Here is a 20,016-nt window from a genome sequence, read left to right on the forward strand (position 1 = left end):
AATGGTAGCAAGTAGCGTACACAAGATGCTGAATTTTAAACATAGCATTACATATGTGTTTTGAGTACTGCTTGTGGTGCCTCTCACTATTTCAAGTCCAGTCCACATGAGGGATTGCATAGTTGCTAATACTGGGAGTAACGGATCAGGGAAAGTGACTGTGTTGAGCTTAGAAGAGGTTTTTGCCTTCTTCTGTAGAAGGGAGCATGGCCTTCTATCTGGGAGCTTTTACAGAAGCAGGACATAGCTGCAATACTTCCCCTACCTCACTTGTTGCAGATTACTGTGTTATGTCTTGTGTTATGTTGTGGTTGATGTTAGTTTTACTAAGGCTAAGTACCGACAGTCAAAAAGCCCAATGCTGAATTGATTTGATCTTCACAAGTTAGCGTAAACTGTGTAGATTGAACCAATAAGCAAGTGAATACACATTCACATTTGATTTTGGAAATGCAGCCATATGCCTGCAGTCACCCAGGTTAGAAGCTGGAGGCCATTAGATCATACCTCCCTGTTTGGCTTGAGAAGACAGAGCCCACTCTGAGAGGGGAAAGTTTGCAGGGGAGGTGCAAAGCATCCTGGGATGCTGGGGGACTGTGAGTTAACCTGAATTGGGAGGGGATCTGGGACAGAAATTTAATAAACCAATTTAACTTGAATTAGTTAAGTCTGATACTACATCCATTCAGGTTTATCTTAAACCAGGTTTGGCCATTTTGAAAGCAGTTTATGTGCAATGAACTTCTGTTGTGTTACAGATTTGAGCCAGTTTCCAATCACTTATACCAGTTTATGTGTAATTTGTCCCTAGCCTAAATGGTTAGATTATGGATTTCTAAAGGATAGGGATGATCCTGCCTCAGGCAGTGAGTTGAATTAGATAACCTCTGGTGGTTCCTTCCAGCCATGGGTGACTGGTGCAGCCTTAGTCAGGATGGGCACATGCTCCCAAGCGACCAGTCAGCGACTGGGGGGATCCATCCCCCCACGGCCGATCGCAAGGCGGCTGATCACTGCAGCCGCTTCCGGGAGTGCAATGGTGCTCCACTTCCCGACCGGCGCTTGCAGAGGGCACACTGGTGCTCCTGCCTGTCCCCCCTGCCCAACGCCTAAGCTGTGAGCACAGCCTGTCAGTGGGTACACCAATGATCTCAGGGGATGCACGTGCACCCCTCTGCACCCCCTACGCATCGCCACTGCTTCCAGCCCTACTTCTCTATGATTCTACATTAGTATTTACACCATGAATCTTTACAAAATTCCACTCTTGGATAACGGGCAACAAACAAGAAATACAAATAGAGGAAGTCAGGGTTTTGAAAGTCTGGATGAAGTAAATATCTGTCAAGAAATATGGGGAAGAGGTGATTACAAACTACATAAATGGAACGAACAGGACATTCATCCAAGACTTACAAAACAGAATTTCTACTCCAAAATGAAGTCATGTGCATGGGCCCTATCTTGCTACCACTGAGGTCAATGGAAGTTCTGCTACTGACTTCACTGAGTACAAGATGAACCCCTGTATGACAAAGTTTAAACTGGGAAACTTCAACCTATGTTCTTCAGACCCTCCGACACATCCAGTTCAGCACTAATGTACACAAGAAAAATGTTAGTGTTGTGCAACAAGAAAAAGCTCATGAGCAAACAAAAGAGATGATCCATTTTGAGGAAAAAACCAAAAAAAACAAAAACCCAACAGTTTGGAAAATATAACCAACAGTAGACAAAAGACTTACTTCTCTTGATTGCTGCCTTAATAGATGACAGGGGTCCTTGGCTTGAAAAAGAAAAAGTAAAAAAAAAATTATAACTACACCAGTAACCCACAAGAGAAAAAACAAGTAGACCACATCATATAGAGCTTCACTGCCAAGTGGAAGAAAGCTGACACATACAGACATACACCACAACACCTGTTGTCTCTTACTAAAATAAAAAGGGCAGGTTTGCATTTTATGGCCAAATTCATTTTTCTCCACATTTATTGTGGTACAGAAGTTTGTCCCACACTGCTGAAGAATCCCCCCACATCCAACCCTTCCTAATGAAAACCAAGACACAACTTTACATTTAACATCATCAAAAACACTAAGCTGATTTTCTTCCAACTATTATGTTCTCTGAATGTGTGCTGAAGTTCACATTCTGTTGCATGTCTGATTGGAAACCTTGGAAGACAGCCATTGTGCACATATCAACAGATTACTTAGTATTTTATAGCTGGACATTCTTGTGAATAAATTTGCATGCAGTAAGCACTCATAGGTCTTCTGCTAATTATTTTCAACAGCTACTGTAAAAACTTTTGAAAATAATTTATTCAGTTGGGTTTGTAGGTTTCCGTGATAACCTGAGAGGAAAAAAAATCCTATGTGACTGGAGGTTTGTTCATGTGTTCAAGACTGAACAAATCTATTTCCTTTTGCTAAGTTTTCTTAGCAGGGATGAGGCTTCTGAAATTTATTTTTCAACAGTCTTAATTACCGTACTTTTGTGCATATAGTTCGCAGGCTATGTAAGTTTTTACAAACATGATGGATGGGTGCAGGCTATACAAGGATGTGGGCTATTCAGAGTCTTTAGAACAGTCTTTAAGTGGTGCTAATTGCTGTAAGGGAGGGGAGGGATGAGGAGCTGTCCCTCCCCCCTCCCCGCTTGCAGCTCATCCCTCCCCTCGCCTGCAGCAATTAGCACCACTTTTAGCTGGCTCCAGCTCCGTCTCTGGCTTTCGCAGCCATACCCAGCAGAGCCCGCACTTGCGGCCATGTCTCAGGGGGCGGCTGCAGGCGGGCGGTGAGAACCCGGTCCCTGCACGCCAGCAGTGAGTTCCCACAGCCGGGGCCAGCACCTCTCAGGCTTAATAGGCTTAAAATTGCCCCTGGCACCAACACTATCAGGTGGAGGGAATACATGGGCACGGTCTATACATAGACTACATTCTGAAAATACAGTTTTCCATGGGTTATACATTGGTGCAGGTTATATCATTGTGTGGGCTATATGTGTGGAAATACGGTAATCCCAGAATACAAATACTTCTTGTTTTGCAGTTAAAATCCAAAAAGAACCTGAGACCGCTTTTCATTTTCAAAGTCTTAGTTTCTTCAACCAAATGATACTGAGACAAAACACACCATTAGCTACCTTAAAAAAAATCACAAGTCACATATCTGTATTCTAAAGCCATTTTCCCTCTTTTTTAACAACAGATAAAAATGAAGACATATTTCTCAATGAGAATGGTTTTGAAATCCAGATAGATATAATCTGTGCTAGAAGCAGTACAATAAATACAGTCCATTTTGTACAGATGGAGACTACAGAAATCTTTTTTGGACAATCTTTCATCCATGTGTTGCCACAAGGGATAGCAACAGTAGGAATACTACTGTAGGCAGTGCACAGTAATAACAGTACAGCTTCAGAGTAGGTCTGACAATACTTGAATTTGGCTCTACAAGCAATCCCACTGCTCCTAACAATAGTTCAATTACGCCACTGGTATACAGAGTGTTGAATTTTAGGCAAAATGACAGGGAGAAACATATTTAGAATAACTGAAAAGACTAGTCTGCACTTGAATGTAAGCCATCAAAGAACAGAAATCAGTGTGTCTCCTATGGAACTCTTTTCTGATACAGGATTGGCTAGTATTCTAATATTATAAAAGCCTTGGTCTGTCTGTCCGTCCATAATGCTTTATTTGCACTCTGATTGGTTGTCTGAAACAACCAGAGTGCTCCAAGAGCATTCTGGACAGAAGACAGTGGCAGTGGTGGCATGCTGCCATGACAGCGGGGACAGAGCAGCCAGAGCAGGGGGTTGAAGCCAGTACTGCTGGCTTCACCCTACCCCTATCCGCCCCTGCTCCATGCAGGTGGCAGGGACAGAGCAGCTGGAGCATGGGGGGGCGAGGCCAGAGCTGCTGCCCCCCGCCCTCCTGGCCCTGCTCCCTGTAGGCAGCGGTGGCATGGGGTGCTGGAGGGGCAAGCTTCCCCCACTGCTCCTGGGAGACAGTGGTGGTGCAGGTGGTGCGTGGCAGTGCTCTGTTCTCCCCCCACCACCATTCCTGATGGGCAACTGGCTAGTATATAAATAATGTCAATTTGTTTCAGAAACTGCTTTAACTAGCAAAACCACACTGGAAAAAATTTTCTTAAGAGTCATGTTTATCGTCCATTTTTTTAACAGGGAAGGAGTCTTTTGGTCTTTCATATTGTTCCACCATAACAGAGAAAAAAGCTAAAGGTCTTTAAAAACTGTTCTCATGGTTTTTCAATTTCTCCATTGACATATTTCTAATGTTACATTTTCTTGTGCTTTATGTCTTTTCCTCTTGGATTTCCATAGTTCAACCTTTACTCTCCTGCACAATATTGCTCTCCACTGCAATATAAACACCTTGATGGCTAGATCTGTATTTAATTACATTTAATAGCAGACAGAAAGGTAACAGAGGGCTAGACTTATGATCCAGCCAGTTGCTGGTGTGGCAGAGTAAGTCTATACCTAGGATTACAGAATTCCTAAAGTTTTACAGTAGAGAAACCAAAAAGGCAACAGAAGTTACTTAAATCTTGGCAAGAACAAGTGGAACAGATTGTTTTCCAGTTTTTTTTCATAAGCTTAATAAGAGCATTTGTGGCAATTGTGATTTGTCTCAAAGTAAGACTAATGGAAACCTGAGTAGTTTTTAGCTAATAACTGTAAGAACCATATTTTCATTTTGAAATTCCCCTGCCACAAGGTTTGTAAATTTAAAAAATGTACATTGGGTGCCTAAGTACTTAACTCTTATGACCTCCCCCCTCCTCCAGCCCCCGCCCCCCACACACAGCTGCAATGACATTTTTTCCTAAGCCACCCCCATACTCCAAACCAGGGCGATCTAACTGGCCCATGAAGGGTTAGCATGTGGCCTCTGGACACACTTCCACACTTCTCTTGCTGCTATGTGGCAGGGAAAGGCCTGGGGGTCTAGGCATAATGTTTATCGCCTCTGTAGCAGAGGGGAAAGGGGAGGAAGGGAGGGCTGGAAATGTGACTTCAAGAAAATGGGACTGCAGCCTGCTCAGGGAGGGATGCAGCCCACTCAACATGCAGCCTGGGAGAGCTGCACATAGGCATGACATGAGGCCCTGCAGCCACTCAAAAGTTGGGCAGCGAAAAAACATAGTTCAAATATGCAACTCTCTGTACAGATTAGATTCTAGCATAACATGCTTCTGACAAGTCTGTCCTTGGCAGTGCTGGAACTCTGGAAGTTATTTAAAAAAAAAAAGAATCAAAGTTAAAACAAGTTGCTAAGCAAAAGCAGGTTTCCTTTTCCATTTAACAGGAAAAGGTCAGGCTAACCATCCTTAATCTCTTCTGGGAAAACACTGCATATCTTTCAGATATAGATTTATATTCAATTTAAAATAAATTAAATAGCTTTTCATTGCTTAAGAGTCCTTTAAAACCCTCCACAAAAAAAAGGTTATGTCCAAGTATAAGTATTTAAGGATGTCAGGCTGGAGAAGAAAAATCTATGAGGTTTAAGGGGTGTTTGTGTGTCAAGCAAAACTAAATAAACACATTTTGGTTCTTCATCCTTTATATTAGGGGCCTGATTTTGCTACCGTTATGTTGAATAGTTCCTTACATTGCGAAGAGCTGAATGAATTCCAGTGCAACTATTAATAATATAAATGCTGAGGATCAAGACCATCAGCAATGGCTTCAGCAATCTCTACCATCTCCAGAAAAGTTTCTCTAAACAAGGGGTAGGTAACCCCTGGCATGGATGCCAGAGTGTGGCATGCAAGGGTATTTTGCTTGCCATGTGCACCTTGGGGAAGACGGTGGGGAAAGGGCCAGAGCAGCACTGCCACAACAAGGATCAGGTTCCTTGCAGCTCTCTCACCATCTGCCCCTGGCATGCCAACATCTTATAAGTCTAGGTTGTGGGTGTTTTTGGCATTCTGCCCAAAAACATTACCAACTCCTGATATAAACCAAGTCCTTTGTTTGATTACTTTCATGAAAATGAACACTGCTGTTAATAGTTAGTACCATGTTTAGTAGTAAATCCAATTCCCACTCATAAACAGGACAAGATATCCTGTGTACCCAAAGGACACAACTTGGCTCAGGTGCTACGAGATCCTCCCCCTTGTTAGAACCAGGGATTCTAAGGCATTTCTCCCCCTTCTCCCCACTCCTCTAGTTTCTTTACCAAAGTGTCCAGGGACAGACATAACATGAGGACCTCAAAGGTCTATAATGATACAAGCTTGACATTTCACATATAAAACCAATTAAAGCACCTTCTTTAATTTAGCAGTCTGGACACAAAAAGAAAAAAAATCCAACCATGAAACCATGGTTGTTTTTTTCAGTCCACACTGATAATTTAAGGAGGGTGGTTTAATTGGTTTTATATGTGAAATGTCAAGCCTGTATCATTGCAAATGTTCTATGTATGTATGAACATACTGAGACAAATGCTGCTAACTTTCAAGTTTTTATCATTTTATCAAGCTATCTTGTGTTTTTCTTAAATCCCAGTTCCTGGGATCTTGTTATTTTGTCACACTCAGTTTTCTTTAAAAATAATATTCGTACTTGTAATTATTGCTGAGTAAACAGGAAGGAGAAAAAATCAAAAGAACTAAAAAATAGTACTTGTAGAGATTCTATTTTTGGAAACCTACGTCAATTTTCTTCTAGTTAGGATTGACTTTACCGCAAAGCTACTTATTAGTTTTCATTACAGAAAAACATTATTATGTTAGAAGCACAAACTTTAGAACAACTTGTTGACTGCAGTAAAATAAATTTTATGGAAATCTTTAAACTGATTAAGGACTTCAATCCAACTTCTTTATAATATTCTCAAAAGTGATTTCATGACATTCATCTGAAGAAAGATAAATTCCTAGCAAAAGATTGGAAACACATTTTAAAATGAATATAGTGCTGTAAGATATCAGATTTACAGTCATGGAGATGAAATGGTCAAATATATCTATTGGTACCTTTCAGCTCTAGGGACTGCAAGATTCTATCTTATCTGCATTATAATAAACTGGTTCTACTCCGAGGATAAATTTGTAAGCAACCATTCATCCTTCTCAAGGAACCTAAACTGCCAACTACAGCAAGTCTCAGTCCTGCACATGCTCTTTTTTAATACACAGGTGAAGCTGATTATAAGACATACTAGTTCAAAATCACTACCACTTTACAGCCCAATTTGTGTGCTTTTCCTAGTGAAAAACAGGTTATAAAGGTGATGGGTCTAGCTACTTAAGAACTCAAATCCTGGGTGACAGACAAGGTGCTATCATAGCCATCTTTGCAGTCCCAGGCCAGCCTTGGTCCTACCCCAAAAGCAGTTTCTCAAGATCCAATGTCAGGGATCAGTGTTATTCTGCCAATCTGCGAAGACACCCATTTCTGTAGAGATTTCTTATCAAATATAACAGCCTTGATTTACCACTGTCTGGACAAAGCAGGGAAGTAGGTAAAAATGGGCCAACTAGCTTCTCAGCCCATGCAAACTAGGGCTCAGTTTGATTAGCAAGGGGAAAAAAATCTGAGAAATGGGCTCTTTTCCAGCAAGTTCTCTTTCCTAGCTATTTGTTTATTCCTTATCCTCATCTGCTTAGCTTGGTGGTATATAAAAACCATACTTCAGTTGCTGAGGTATTAAGGAAGGATAGACAGGACATTCATGCCTATTTTGTCTGACCTCCTACACAGAGAGAGAACTTCACAGGGCAATACTTAGGTCAAATCTATACAACTCATCGCACTGTAACACCTTTTACTCCCAGGGAACCTAGACTGACTTTGAACCCATCACCTGAAGCTGAAAGGCTCCAGGTGCCCCTACCATTCCACTGAGTCATTCAGATCCTTATGTCTACTGAATGACTCTTGAATGACTGAATGACATCAGACATACTGATGATGAAATTCTGTGCCTCCCTCCATCATTTTCTGTCAGATAAGGATCTGCAGATGCTAATCTATGCCTTTGATACCTCAAATAATTATAAGTGTACTGTATTCAGGGCTGATTATGCTGTAACCCAATAAGCAAGACAGATACATATTAGTAATCATCAGTCTTCACTGGATGTTTGTCCATAAATTCTAGATTAGGGAACTGTCCCTTCCAACACAACAGATGTGTTGGTATTGCATAAGCATGGTCCTCAGTTCCTTTGGAGTTTTTAAAGCCTGTTATTAGAAGACTCAAAGAAAATGATGGTACACAGCTATGCTATGAAAGTATTTCTACTCTGCTCACTGAATCTCTAAGGGTATATCTGTGCAAGAATGCATACGCAATCATACCAAATGTTTCAGTGATGGATGTCTCAGCAATCAATGTAAAATTATTATCCCTAGCAAACTAGTGGCTACAACAGAATTATGGAAAACCAGGGCTGAAAGGGACCACAGGAGGTCATGTATCCAATTCTCTGCTCAAGGCAGGATCATTTTGTGCAAATCATTTTACATATAATCACAATATAACAATAACACTACATATATGCAAATTATATTTGTTTCACTGGGTTGCACTGGTGACAATGGTAGGTGTTTTTGGGCCACGCAATATATTTACAAGAAGAAACATTACCAAAATGTCTAAGGGAAGACCATACTAAGTAAGGTAAGCTAGCTAGCTCTGTGGCAAAAACATGCAACATTTAGAGGCATGTCAAGATGACTGTACAAGAATTACCAATGCAGGTAAATAATATAGACTAAATTTATTCTGATAGTATGGTCAATTACTTCACTATTTGTAGTACTCTTTTCAGAAATATTTTAGTCAAAAAGCCAAACTCCTTTGCAGTCATTACTGGCATATGCCCATCTTGACACATATCTCTGTACATTAAGATAAGAATAAGCTGCTCAATGAGGCCCATAGTTTTTTTCAATCTACATAGCAGCAGAAAGCATTCTAGTTTGGATCACTATGAATAACTATGAACAAAACAAGCCCATACACCAAAGTCTGTAGGTCCAGAGAGACAAGATCATCATTTTTACCTAGTATTTAATTGCTGTTAAAGGTGGCAGTGACATTTTCTAGGGCCAGTGTATGGACAATTTATGAGTTTTATTTAAATATGAACTCTATGGGTCAGAACCTATTTCTTCTATTAGGAATCTAAATGGAATCCTATTCCAGTTCTTGAAAAACCATTAATTGCAAAGGTGTACAGGTCCTCTTCCTTCCTTCCTTTTATGCCCACTCTTTTTTTGAAACTTAGTCTGAAGGCTAAGTTTGAAGGCACACAAGAAAAGTAGATTTATTAACTGCTTTTTAGGAACATGAGCAAAACAGAATAGGACCACACTTAGAGGCATTTATGTCTAAGAGCCACTTTGACAGTTAAGCAGATGGAACAGAATCTGACCATGTTTATGCTTTGTGATTATCTTTACTGTATTTCTTATACAAAACGTTTTGTGCTAAGAGAACTGTGGTCCCTGTGTGTCTGCATCTGAATGGAAGAGTCATTCTAGGACATCAATCTTTTGAGTGCTGGTCCAGAAAAAGATGAAGCATGCTGACTGAAGGCATCAGAAAAGAGGCCTTTGATACCGTTTTGCATCCTGTTCTCATAAGGAAGCTAAGCAGGCTGTGGGGTGGATGCTTACACAGTCAGATGGGTAGCAATCTGGCTTAGGGACCGCACCCAGACAGTGGGGGGTGGATGGGTCATTTTCAACCTGGAAAGAGGTGGGCAGTGGTGTCCCACAGGGGTTGGTCCTTGGACCGGTGTTATTTAATATCTTCATCAGCGATTTGGACGAGGGTGTGGAGAGCACCCTGCCCAAGTTCACAGATGACACCAAGTTAGAGGCAAAGTTAGCACACCAGAGGGCAGGGAGCAGATTCCAGCAGATCTGGATGGGTTGGGTCAATGGACAGAACGAAAGAGGATACAATTCGACAAAGACAAATGCAAGGTACTCCACCTAGGGAGGAGGAATCCCCAGCACGCCTATAGGCTGGGGGATGACCTCCTCAGCAGCTCAGTGGCTGAGAGGGATTGTGGAGTCACAGTTGACTCCAAGATGAACATGAGCTGACAGTGTAACAAAGCCATCAACAAAGCCAGTCACACCTTAGCACACACATAACCAACAGATCGAGGGAGGTGATGCTCCCCCTCTACGCAGCACTAGTCAGGCGCGCTTCAAGAGGGATGTGGACAACATGGAGAGGGTCCAGAGGAGGGCCACTCATATGATTAGTGACCTCCACACAAAACCTTACGAAGGGAGGTTAAGCAATCTGGATCTCTTCAGCCTTCACAAGAAACATCTGAGAGGAGACCTTGTAGCAACCTATATGTTTATCAAGGGAGGACAACAGAGAGTTAGAGATGTGCTATTTACCAGGACACCCCTAAGAGTAACTAGGAATAATGGGTACAAACTAGTGGAGAGTGCATTCAGGTTAGACATTAGAAAGAATTTTTCACAGTAAGGGTGGCCAGAATCTGGAACGGCCTGCCAGGAGAGGTGGTACTATCATCTGACTTGGAGGTCTTTAACAGGAAGCTAGATAGCCACCTGACTGGGGTTGTCTGACCTCAGTCCTTCTCCTGCCTGGTGCAGGGCGTTGGACATGATGATCCTTCAGGGTCCCTTCCGACTCCACAATCTATGAATCTATGGAACAGCTTCTATAATCTGAAGGGAAAAAAATGAGTTGGCTAGTGAATTCCAGGATACATGGCCTGGAACCTTGAAAGGACATGCATCAAATCCCAAAGAATGTTCAATACTGGTCAGAAAACCAAGGTTTGGATAAAGCCCAGGAGAGTCCTTATTTTGCCTAGATGTATCATATCATCTAAAGTGAAGATGGATTATTTTAGAAAATCCTCTATAAAATGTGCTCCTTTTAGCATTAACTATCATATACCACTGAAAGAGTAAAGTATGTATTAGGGTAAGGATAAGAATGGAGACCTACTTAGATGAGCATGCTTAAGCTACTGGGGAGTGTTGAGATGGATGTTAGTTAGAAAATGGAGTCCACTTCCAAAGAGAGGCACAGAAAAAGATTATGGCTATACAAAACCATATATGCAAGTTAACAAAAAGGTAATTTAGAGTAGGAACTTGCAAAAATGCTAGTTACTTTGCAATAACTTCCTATATGCATGCTTTTAACCCACTGTCAGGGTATTTGCCTCTCAGTGGGCATGTCTACATAAGACATTTACTGCAGAGTTGCTTAATTAGCTCTGCAGTAAAGTCTCAGAATCTACATGTGTGGCCCTATTAGGCTGCAGTAAACTAATAATCACTGCCATAAGTTAGTACTTGTAAACACAAGTCCTTTCCTGTGACAGCATTATTTACTGTGCTGCAACATATGTAGACACTGATGGAGCTGGCTGGGGCACAAGGTTGCTTCAGTGCAGGGGTTGCCTGCCAGCTAGCCCCTCACTGGAGCACCTTTGTGCCCCAGCCAGCCACTCTGAAGCACACCAAGCCAGGTCAGAGCAGCTCTGGGCTAGCAGGCCGACCTCCTGGGCCCCCTGCCAGCTGGGGCTGTGCTGACCCCGCTCAACATGCCGTGGTCCCAGGTGCACATGTAAACAAGGTGCCCAGGAGTAATAAACTCCAGTGCAAATTGTGCCAGAGTTTATTCAGTAGAATTAATAGCACATGTAGATGAGTCCAGTGAAACAGGAATAAACTTTCCCTCATTTACAGAGGAATAAAGCATATACATTTCAAATTTAATTTTACATTTACATATACACCTAATTTATCTCATGGTAACTTGTTCATATATCCATACCCAAAATCTAAGTCAGGAGAATGTGACCATCTAGTCAAAATGGAAGTTTATAAGCAAATGAATCAAGTGATAATAGAGAATTTTTAAAGGGCAGGGTGCAGGTGGCACAACACAATGCATATTTTTCTCCAGCTAAAAAGAAAGTAGAAGCTGCACTCCAGCACGCAGCCCAGACACTCTAGCATGGCCCCAAAGTGCCCCTCATTGCTCTTTATCCATTGCCTTTGCCACCTCAGGTGCACCCTGGCTCCATTTTGTCCCCTGTTATCCCGCATATCCCCCATGCTCAGCTTCACCCCCTTGTGTCCCAAATCCCATTAGACCCCAGCAGTCCCTTCACACCCCACTGAGTTCTACCCCACTCCCACACTGCCACCAAGAACCCACTGCATGCTGACCCCCCATCATACCGGTCCCTCTCATCTTCCCCATTCCCCACTGAGCCCTTTTCCCCTGCCCCTCTGAGCACCAAAATCTCAATGCAGACCTTCACATCCCCTAGACACCCCTCACCTACAATCCATCTTGCTCTTAACCCCCTAACCCCCACTTAAGCTCTACAGACCCTGCAACACTGCTTAGCCACAAACCCCTCACACCTCCTCACACCCCTCCGCCTCCATAATGCCCCAGCTCCTCCTCACCCCCAGCCCTCTATCTCAAAGATTCTCCTCCCCTCAAAACATCCTTGTGGTCCATAGCTGCCCTCCCTCCCCAATCCAGCCCTTCATGGCCCCTCAGAGCCCCTCCCAAACATTTGCCCCAAACCTTCATAATCCTTTCAGGACTAACTCTCCTCCCATCCTCCTTTCTCCCCTCCGCTTTTCACAGCATGCCCATAGCTAGCATCCACTGCTATCCACACTCAAGATACAAGGAAAAAACCAGTTAAGGTTGGGGAGGACTTGCTTCAGCCACTTGCCAGCTCCTACCTGGGAGGCCAACCCCTCTGATCCTGCTCATGCACAGCTTTATGGCATCCTGGTTCCACCACTAGTTCAGCCTCCATCATCTGCTGCCATGAATAAGGGTCACTGCAGTAAATTACCTCTTTGCCTCACTTTTGCCTTCTGCCTTGGCCCACCGTGCCACAGCTACTGGACAGCTGGGCCTCAATCTTGTCCCTCCCCTCCTATCTCTGATCACGGCCTCAATCTTGTCCCTCCCCTCCTATCTCTGATCACTGCGGGGTTGAATCTCTTAGGAACAAAGCCACCCAGTATAGGTTCCTAGGTAGCAGCACCTTTACTGGACACCCTTGTAGGGCCTGAACATAAAAACATTACCAGGACAACTGCAGAAGAAAGGCTGGCTTGATTAGCAGAAGATCAAGGGCTGCTGAACTCTACAGAGTGAAAAGCAGAAATCAAGTAGATAATAATGATCTATAAAGTCCATTGGCTTCCCCAGCCCAACTTAATAGAAATGCAGCTGTCCCAGTGGGAAGTTTGTTTTAAACTTTGAATGGAGCAGGAATCAAATAGTAACTGTACCACCTCTTTGTCCAGATCTTACCCTGGTAGGATTCAAACACAGCAGCTTGGTGAGTTTTAGGTAGGGAGGAGTTCTACAACAGCAAACTTTTCAAAGCACTCCAGAGTAGCATAACAGTTCCCAGTACTCCAATAATGAGATGAGAATAATAATAAATAATAAATGACACTGAGAACTTTTCAAAATTCTACCTACCGTGACTTTCAAACTCCCTAACTTAATTTATAATTGGATCATCTCACTCAGCTACTCGGAATGAAAAAGCTGGAGCAGTTAGCCTTATGTAAATGAATGGTACTCCTAAAGGGATCCTTTTGTTTCCTAATTATTTTTAATAGTATATTTACTCTTCTTCAGCCAATCTAAATACCACATCCATTGTGACTGCTTTAGACCATCTCAAATAGCAGATTTGTTAATATGTTAAAATGTTACTAATCACAAATGTTCAAAACCAGAACAAAGTCACATAGCAAATGTGAACGAGTAAAAAAAAGTATGAAGATAATACATACATGCCAGCATTCTTCCAATCAGCTGCTTATGTTTAAAAATCAGTATGAAGCAGCAGAAATATTAATTTTAAAAATCTCTCTCTTAAAAAACACTTAAGTCTTACAACACCCAAACTACATATGATTGCAGCTGGTTCCGAGTAACAGCTGACTCATTCAGTTACACCCTAGAGTACTTCAGAAAGGCAAACCTGTAACAGTGTGCTTTAAAGAACATGCCTTGCAACCATTCTATATTAAGACCTTGTAACCACACCCTCCACCAAACCTGTCTTTCCAGATACAAGGCGACTGTATGCAATATTGTCACAGAAATACTTACTCTACCCTTAACCATGGCCATTTCTCCAACAGCATGTCACACATTGATTACTCTTAGCATTTAAGATGCAGGGAATAGTTTACAGATATTTCCTCTCTGGAGGAGGGGGGAAAAATCACAATACTTCAAATCCTCAAACTTTGCAATCCAAGTTGAAATCCTAAAACATTTCTGTATCCACTGCTCACTAGTCACACATGAAGATTCAGCTCTTCCAACAACAAAGCCAGCCAGAAAAGGAACAGCAGAAGGCAGGGCATTGTAGCACCTTAAAGACTAGCTCATTCAGAGGCATGAGCTTTCATAGGCTACATCTGTGATTCTCAATCAGAGTTCCATAAAATCCTTTTATGGGCGATGCAAGGTGGAAACACCTGAACATGATTCAGAAGATAAACCCAAATATTTCAAATAGTAATCCAGAGTATTATAAAACATTCTGAGATCTTGTGGTCCTTCTGAGTCCTCTGCAACAGAAGAATTGCTCTATTATTTTTTTCTGTAGTCCAGAAACAAGAGAAAGCTAAGAGCTGGCATTTTCTGAGGAGCGCTTTGTGTTACATGTGGGGTGCCCTACATTTAAAAATATTGAAAACCACTGAGCTACAGCGTATTTTGTCAAATGGTATGAATGGTATGAAGTCCATTCATAGGATCTGATAAAGTAGGCTGTAGTGTACAAAACCTCATGCCTCTGAATGAGTTCACGGAAGTGCCACACTGCCCTGCCTTATCATTAACTTCAGGCTAACACAGCCAACTACCTCCCTCAGAAAAAAAGACTGTGTATTGTAAGAATTTTTTTTAAAAAAGCCATTTAATAATTTTAATTTCTTGTTATATTTTTTCTTTTTGTTCTCTTCAACGACATCACTAGCAGTATCCAGAGGCTCCAGTTAGGAGCAGAGACAGTTCTGGGTACCGTAAAGAAAAATGAAAGACTGTTTGCACTGAAGAACAGATTCATGTAGCTTAAACCAGTGGTGCTCAATCTTTTGGCCCTGTGGACCACATAAGTGACGAAGGGTTGGTCAATGGGCCAGACTGGGCTCCACCCTACCCCGATTAGCCCTATGAGCTAAATCTAGTGTACATGGCCAAGATACCTGACCTACAGATGTCTGACATTAGGGAAGCAGCCACTCCCTGGCTACCAAAGTTTTGGGGGATAATATTTTTTCCATAGGCCAGATCTGACCCATGGACACACGGACCCTGGTTTAAACAAACTTTACACCAGTTCTAAGGGGAGAAAGATAGCTGAGAAGTCTAGAGTCACTGTCATCAATTCAGAGCTGTCCTTTTAAGTGTCACTTATTTTAAAGTACTGTTCCACTGAATAAAAAACATGGCCAGCAGAAGGAGCCATTTATTTCAATGCTCAGTTGCTGAATCAGTTGGTAAATGTCATCGAACCTCTTTCCTTTCTTATTTTTCTCTTCTGAACTTAAAACGAGACCTGGATAGAAGTCATTAGTGAGCAAAGCATGTAGGTATTTAGAGATTCCACAACAATGTGCTGAGTCTAATAACCTGAATAAGAATAGTCTAATTATCTCAAATGGGACTCCCCATGGCAGTAAGCACTCTGCTCAGTAATAACTGATTCTTGAATTGAGCCTTCAGACTGTACACTCTTCTGGGCAGGGAATTAGTCTTTATTTACTCTGCAAAACACCATGCACATGCATTAGTGCCACATAAAGAACAATACATGCAGAGCAGTAGGAACAGGGGAGAACTTATTGTAAAACTGTTTAGCTTAACAGTCTCTAATTTTCTAGAGAGTAGAATGTACAGAATAAAAGCATCTGAAGTTTTGTATTTTTTAAACCACCTTCTCCCCCTCCCAACTCCAAATCAGCCCATTCTGCACATTTTTAGGGAGGAGAGGCTCAAGGTTAATAAATTTAACCCCTTTTATCTTTTTGCAAACTTTTCATAGCTGTTTGTGATCTTCCCCAAAACAAAGACTTTAAGGCCTTTAAAAGAAAAAACTTTAAAGCATCTCTCACAGAACTCACAGAAAAAAGACAATAAAGGGACAGAATTCACTTTCAACCTTTCAAAGAGTGTTTTTTAAAAAATGATGAAAAAATATTTTTAAAAATAAAAGAATAGTTTAAACAGAGTATTTGAAAGTGTGTTGCTCAGAGCTCCAGTCCTCTGACAGTATATATTTCCTATTAAGAGCTAAAAATACATTCCCAAAATACTCCATCAGCAGGAAATAAAGAGTTTGCAATTACTGCACTCTGTACTTTATGCAAATAAGTTCGCAATGCATACAGAATTATGTAGATAAAGGAAAAACACAATCTTGTCTCCCAGAGTCCCTGAATTGGAACTTGTATTCTGGATATGAAAGACTGGCTCTGGATTGGCAGTGTCCTGCTATGTCTGCTGAGAGGAGGTAGTATAATGCTGATTGGCACTGCAAGAACATGGCTATATTATTTCCAGTGTGGAAGGCAGCCACAGGCTTCTGATTCTTAATACAGCTCATTTGCCTCCCTGCAGCACTGTGTGAACACAGCTATGTTAATTAGCTCTGCCTTTCAGTGGAGATAATTATCCCACCTACAATGCCACACAGGTAATTATATTGACTGGAACCAGAAGCAGTGTAGGGGTTTGGCATGTGTAGGACTCGGTACCAGGACTTGCGCTGCAAAATTTTGTTGCTTTAGTAAAAACACTTCAGCATCTGAATTCATTAAACCAGTGGTGTTCAACTCATAGGGCCCCATGGGCTGGATTCGGAGCATGGAGCTGCATTGTCTGGCCTGCAGGGCTGGAATTTTGTGGCAGTCACCAAACTGCTGCAGTTCCTGGACTGCCGCTCCTCCCACCACCAACTTTCTGGTCCCGAGGTCAGAGAATGCGTCTTTATGCTCCAGTTCTGGCCTAATACAAGTATGATCAAGATATGGCCAGCATGTGGCTTCCCGTAGGTCCTGCAACTTGATAGCTGGACAAGAGGCACCAGCATTAGTCAGTATGGTTCTAGAAGCGATGCCAATTAATGCTGCCATTGCTTGTCATGCTGCCAAATTTCCAGACCCGCAGGCTGGATGACAGCTCTACTGGCCATATATCGGTCATCCTTGTATTTGGTTTGTCCATATTGGCCTTCAAAGATCCTTTGTCACCTGGAATTAGGCTTCTAAATATGTTCAGTTTGAACAACTATTTAACTTCTGTTTTAGGTCAACTGCAATCCAAATTGGAGCTGAGAAGTACCTGAACTCCACCTAAATTCCCAACAAATTAGGTACCCACGGTAAGCATAATTAGAGTGGGACAAGAGGGGCACCAGCCCTGGGCACTAATTAGGAAGAAGTGCCAGAATCATCCCCTGGAGTCTTTACCACTGCAGGTGCAGTTCTGCACTGCCCCCCGCAGCCACAGGAGCCAGGCAAGGCAATGCCACACCAACAGTCTATCTGTGGGGGCAAGAGGTGACCAGAATGGTATCCCTCCCCTCCTCCCCTGTTTCACTCCTTCCCTCCCTCCCCACACCCCCAGGAGCCCTGAACACAATATACAGGCAGTCCTCGACAACATTTCAAGTTACAACGTTTCACACTTACAGTGTTTATAAATTGACACCCTGTTTCAACTTTATGACGTCAGTATCGACTTTACAATGCTTGATCCAACGTGACGCCATGCCAGCAAACAAGTTCGCTGCATCGCTCATCTCTCTGGAGAACATCTGTCCAAACTTCCCCGGACACTTTCTTTAAGAAAGCAGACAAGACTCAAAAAAATCCTGCAGCCAAGACTCCTGACAAGACTCCAGCTAAGAACCCTTCAAAAAGTCCAGCCAAGAGCCTTTCAAAAAGTGCAACAAAGTCACCTCAAAGAAGTTCTTCCAAATCAATATGATTGTTATTTACAATATAAATACATTAATGTATGCTATATTACTCATCTATAATTGATCGAGTCCAAAATTCTGGGTTATTTTTGTTGAAAACAGAGTATCAGACCTTGGTTCAGGAACCAAACCCCTATTTATAACATTGTTTCTTATGAGAAAATTGGTTCTGGGTTACAATGTTTCGACATAAGACAGTTTTCAGGAACCACTTGTGTCAGAAGTCCGATGACTGACTGTATATATAAGGGAGGAAGAGGGGAGGGTACAGTTAAGAGAGGGAGGGAGCAAATGGGACACCAGGGTTGGCTCCCGAGGAGCCTGGCCATGGGGTTACTGCCACCTCAGTAGAGCTGAAGCTGCTATAGTAGCAGTGGCAGCAGTAGCCAGGGAGGCTAACCCTTCCCTTCCACTGGCCTATGCTTCCCTCCCCCCGTCTACAGTGGTCAACATACCCCCACACACTCCCCACACAAACTGCTCAATGAGCTCACTACACCTCTGGGTACCAACAGAGCACACCTAATTCATACTGACAGCACTGAGTCACTACCAGGTGCTACAGACAACAGCTACTCTGACGCAAGAATATGAGGGTAGTGGTGCCAATGTTTTGCATAGTTTCCTAGTGCTTAGAATACTTGCTCAGGAAGTGGGACACCTGTTTTCTACACCTTTTTACCCTTTTTCTTCTTACAGCAGCACTAAGAGGAAGAGTATTTACACAGAGCCTTCTGGACTGATCTGTCTCCTGCCTCTCTTCCTTATAGTTTTGAGCATTTAAAGGCCTAGGAAGTCCAAATCTGGAAGCTGCAGCCCTACCATTTTGTTTAATACCACTGATGAACTTATCCTGAATGAAACTGGTTAATCCTCTTTGAAACTTGTTAAATTGTCAGCCACTTGTAGCAATGAGTCCTACCAGTTAACTACATATTGGGCACATCTACCTGTCCATTAATGCGCCCTAGTTACTGTTAATTACATTTAGTATTTGGTTAACCAAGTACTAGTTCAATGCGCAGTAACTCATGCTACTGCAATGTAGCACCAACACACAGTTCGGGGCCCGCAGGGCAGTTATGCTTACTATGCAGTAGCATGATAATACTGTGCAGTAGCATATTAGCATAGTTTTTGACCAGCACGCTATTGCACAGCAAGCATAACCCACCCCCCGTGCTCTCATGCAGATGCACCCACTGTATAAAAAAACACCCAGAACCTTCCTTTTTTGTTTAAACCTGATTCCTAATACTTTAATTATATGTCCCCTAATTCTAGTATTGTGAGAAATGGTAAGTAGTAAATTTCTTTATTTTCTGCATACCACTCAGGATTTTACAGACCTCTGTCAGATCACCCTTAGTCATCTCTTACCTAAACTGTAGTCTTAGTCTATTTAGTCCCATCTTGTACAGAATTCTCTCTGTGGCCTTGAATCATCCCTAATACCCTTCTCTGTACCTTTTGTAGTTTTACCATACCTGTTTGTAGGTAGGGGAACTAACATTGCATGTAGACTGACCCCACCAGACGAGCCACCGCTGGAACAGACCCGGAGGGCACCGCCGCCTGAACCACCCCCCTCCTTCGCTTCACGTCGAAAGGATTCTTCCGCCACGGATGACCCCGCTCCACCCGAAGAGGACCGCCACGATGGGACTTTATGGACTGAGAGACTTTCTCCGAGCCACTTTCTCCAACATTGCGGACCACTGTAACGGGTTTGTGTGCATCTATCTTCTTTCTCTCCCAGCGTCGCGAACCCCACCCCTCCCCACATACCCCCACACCCAGGCTTAGTTGGCTAACATTGTATCGCTGTAACCTAGTCGCATTCCCCTCCTCTCCCCCATCCCCCTATTGTTAGTCCCTCGCTCGGGCGCTTTGTATTTCCATCTCAGCTTTGTCATCTTTTTACTGGATTCCCCATCCAAAACATCTACTAATAAAAGTC

At 42.6% G+C, this 20,016-nt stretch overlaps 1 protein-coding gene across 7 annotated transcripts in view; it reads right to left on the reverse strand.

Annotated features, from left to right (window-relative positions):
* Nucleotides 1-20,016, reverse strand: part of SH3D19 (SH3 domain containing 19) — a 138,188-nt gene that overhangs the window by 65,422 nt on the left and 52,750 nt on the right. For 5 of the 7 annotated variants that reach the window (XM_019534467.1, XM_019534466.1, XM_019534465.1 and 2 more), the window contains exon 3: nucleotides 1,746-1,786. The exons of the other annotated variants lie outside the window; for them this stretch is intronic. In XM_019534467.1, coding sequence (XP_019390012.1) covers nucleotides 1,746-1,786 — 41 coding nt within the window. The remainder of the gene's footprint in view (nucleotides 1-1,745; nucleotides 1,787-20,016) is intronic. 7 annotated transcript variants of the gene reach the window in all.

This window comes from Crocodylus porosus, unplaced genomic scaffold, assembly GCF_001723895.1.
Source record: "Crocodylus porosus isolate Cpor-Errol unplaced genomic scaffold, CroPor_comp1, whole genome shotgun sequence".
Classification (NCBI taxonomy): Eukaryota; Metazoa; Chordata; order Crocodylia; family Crocodylidae; genus Crocodylus; species Crocodylus porosus.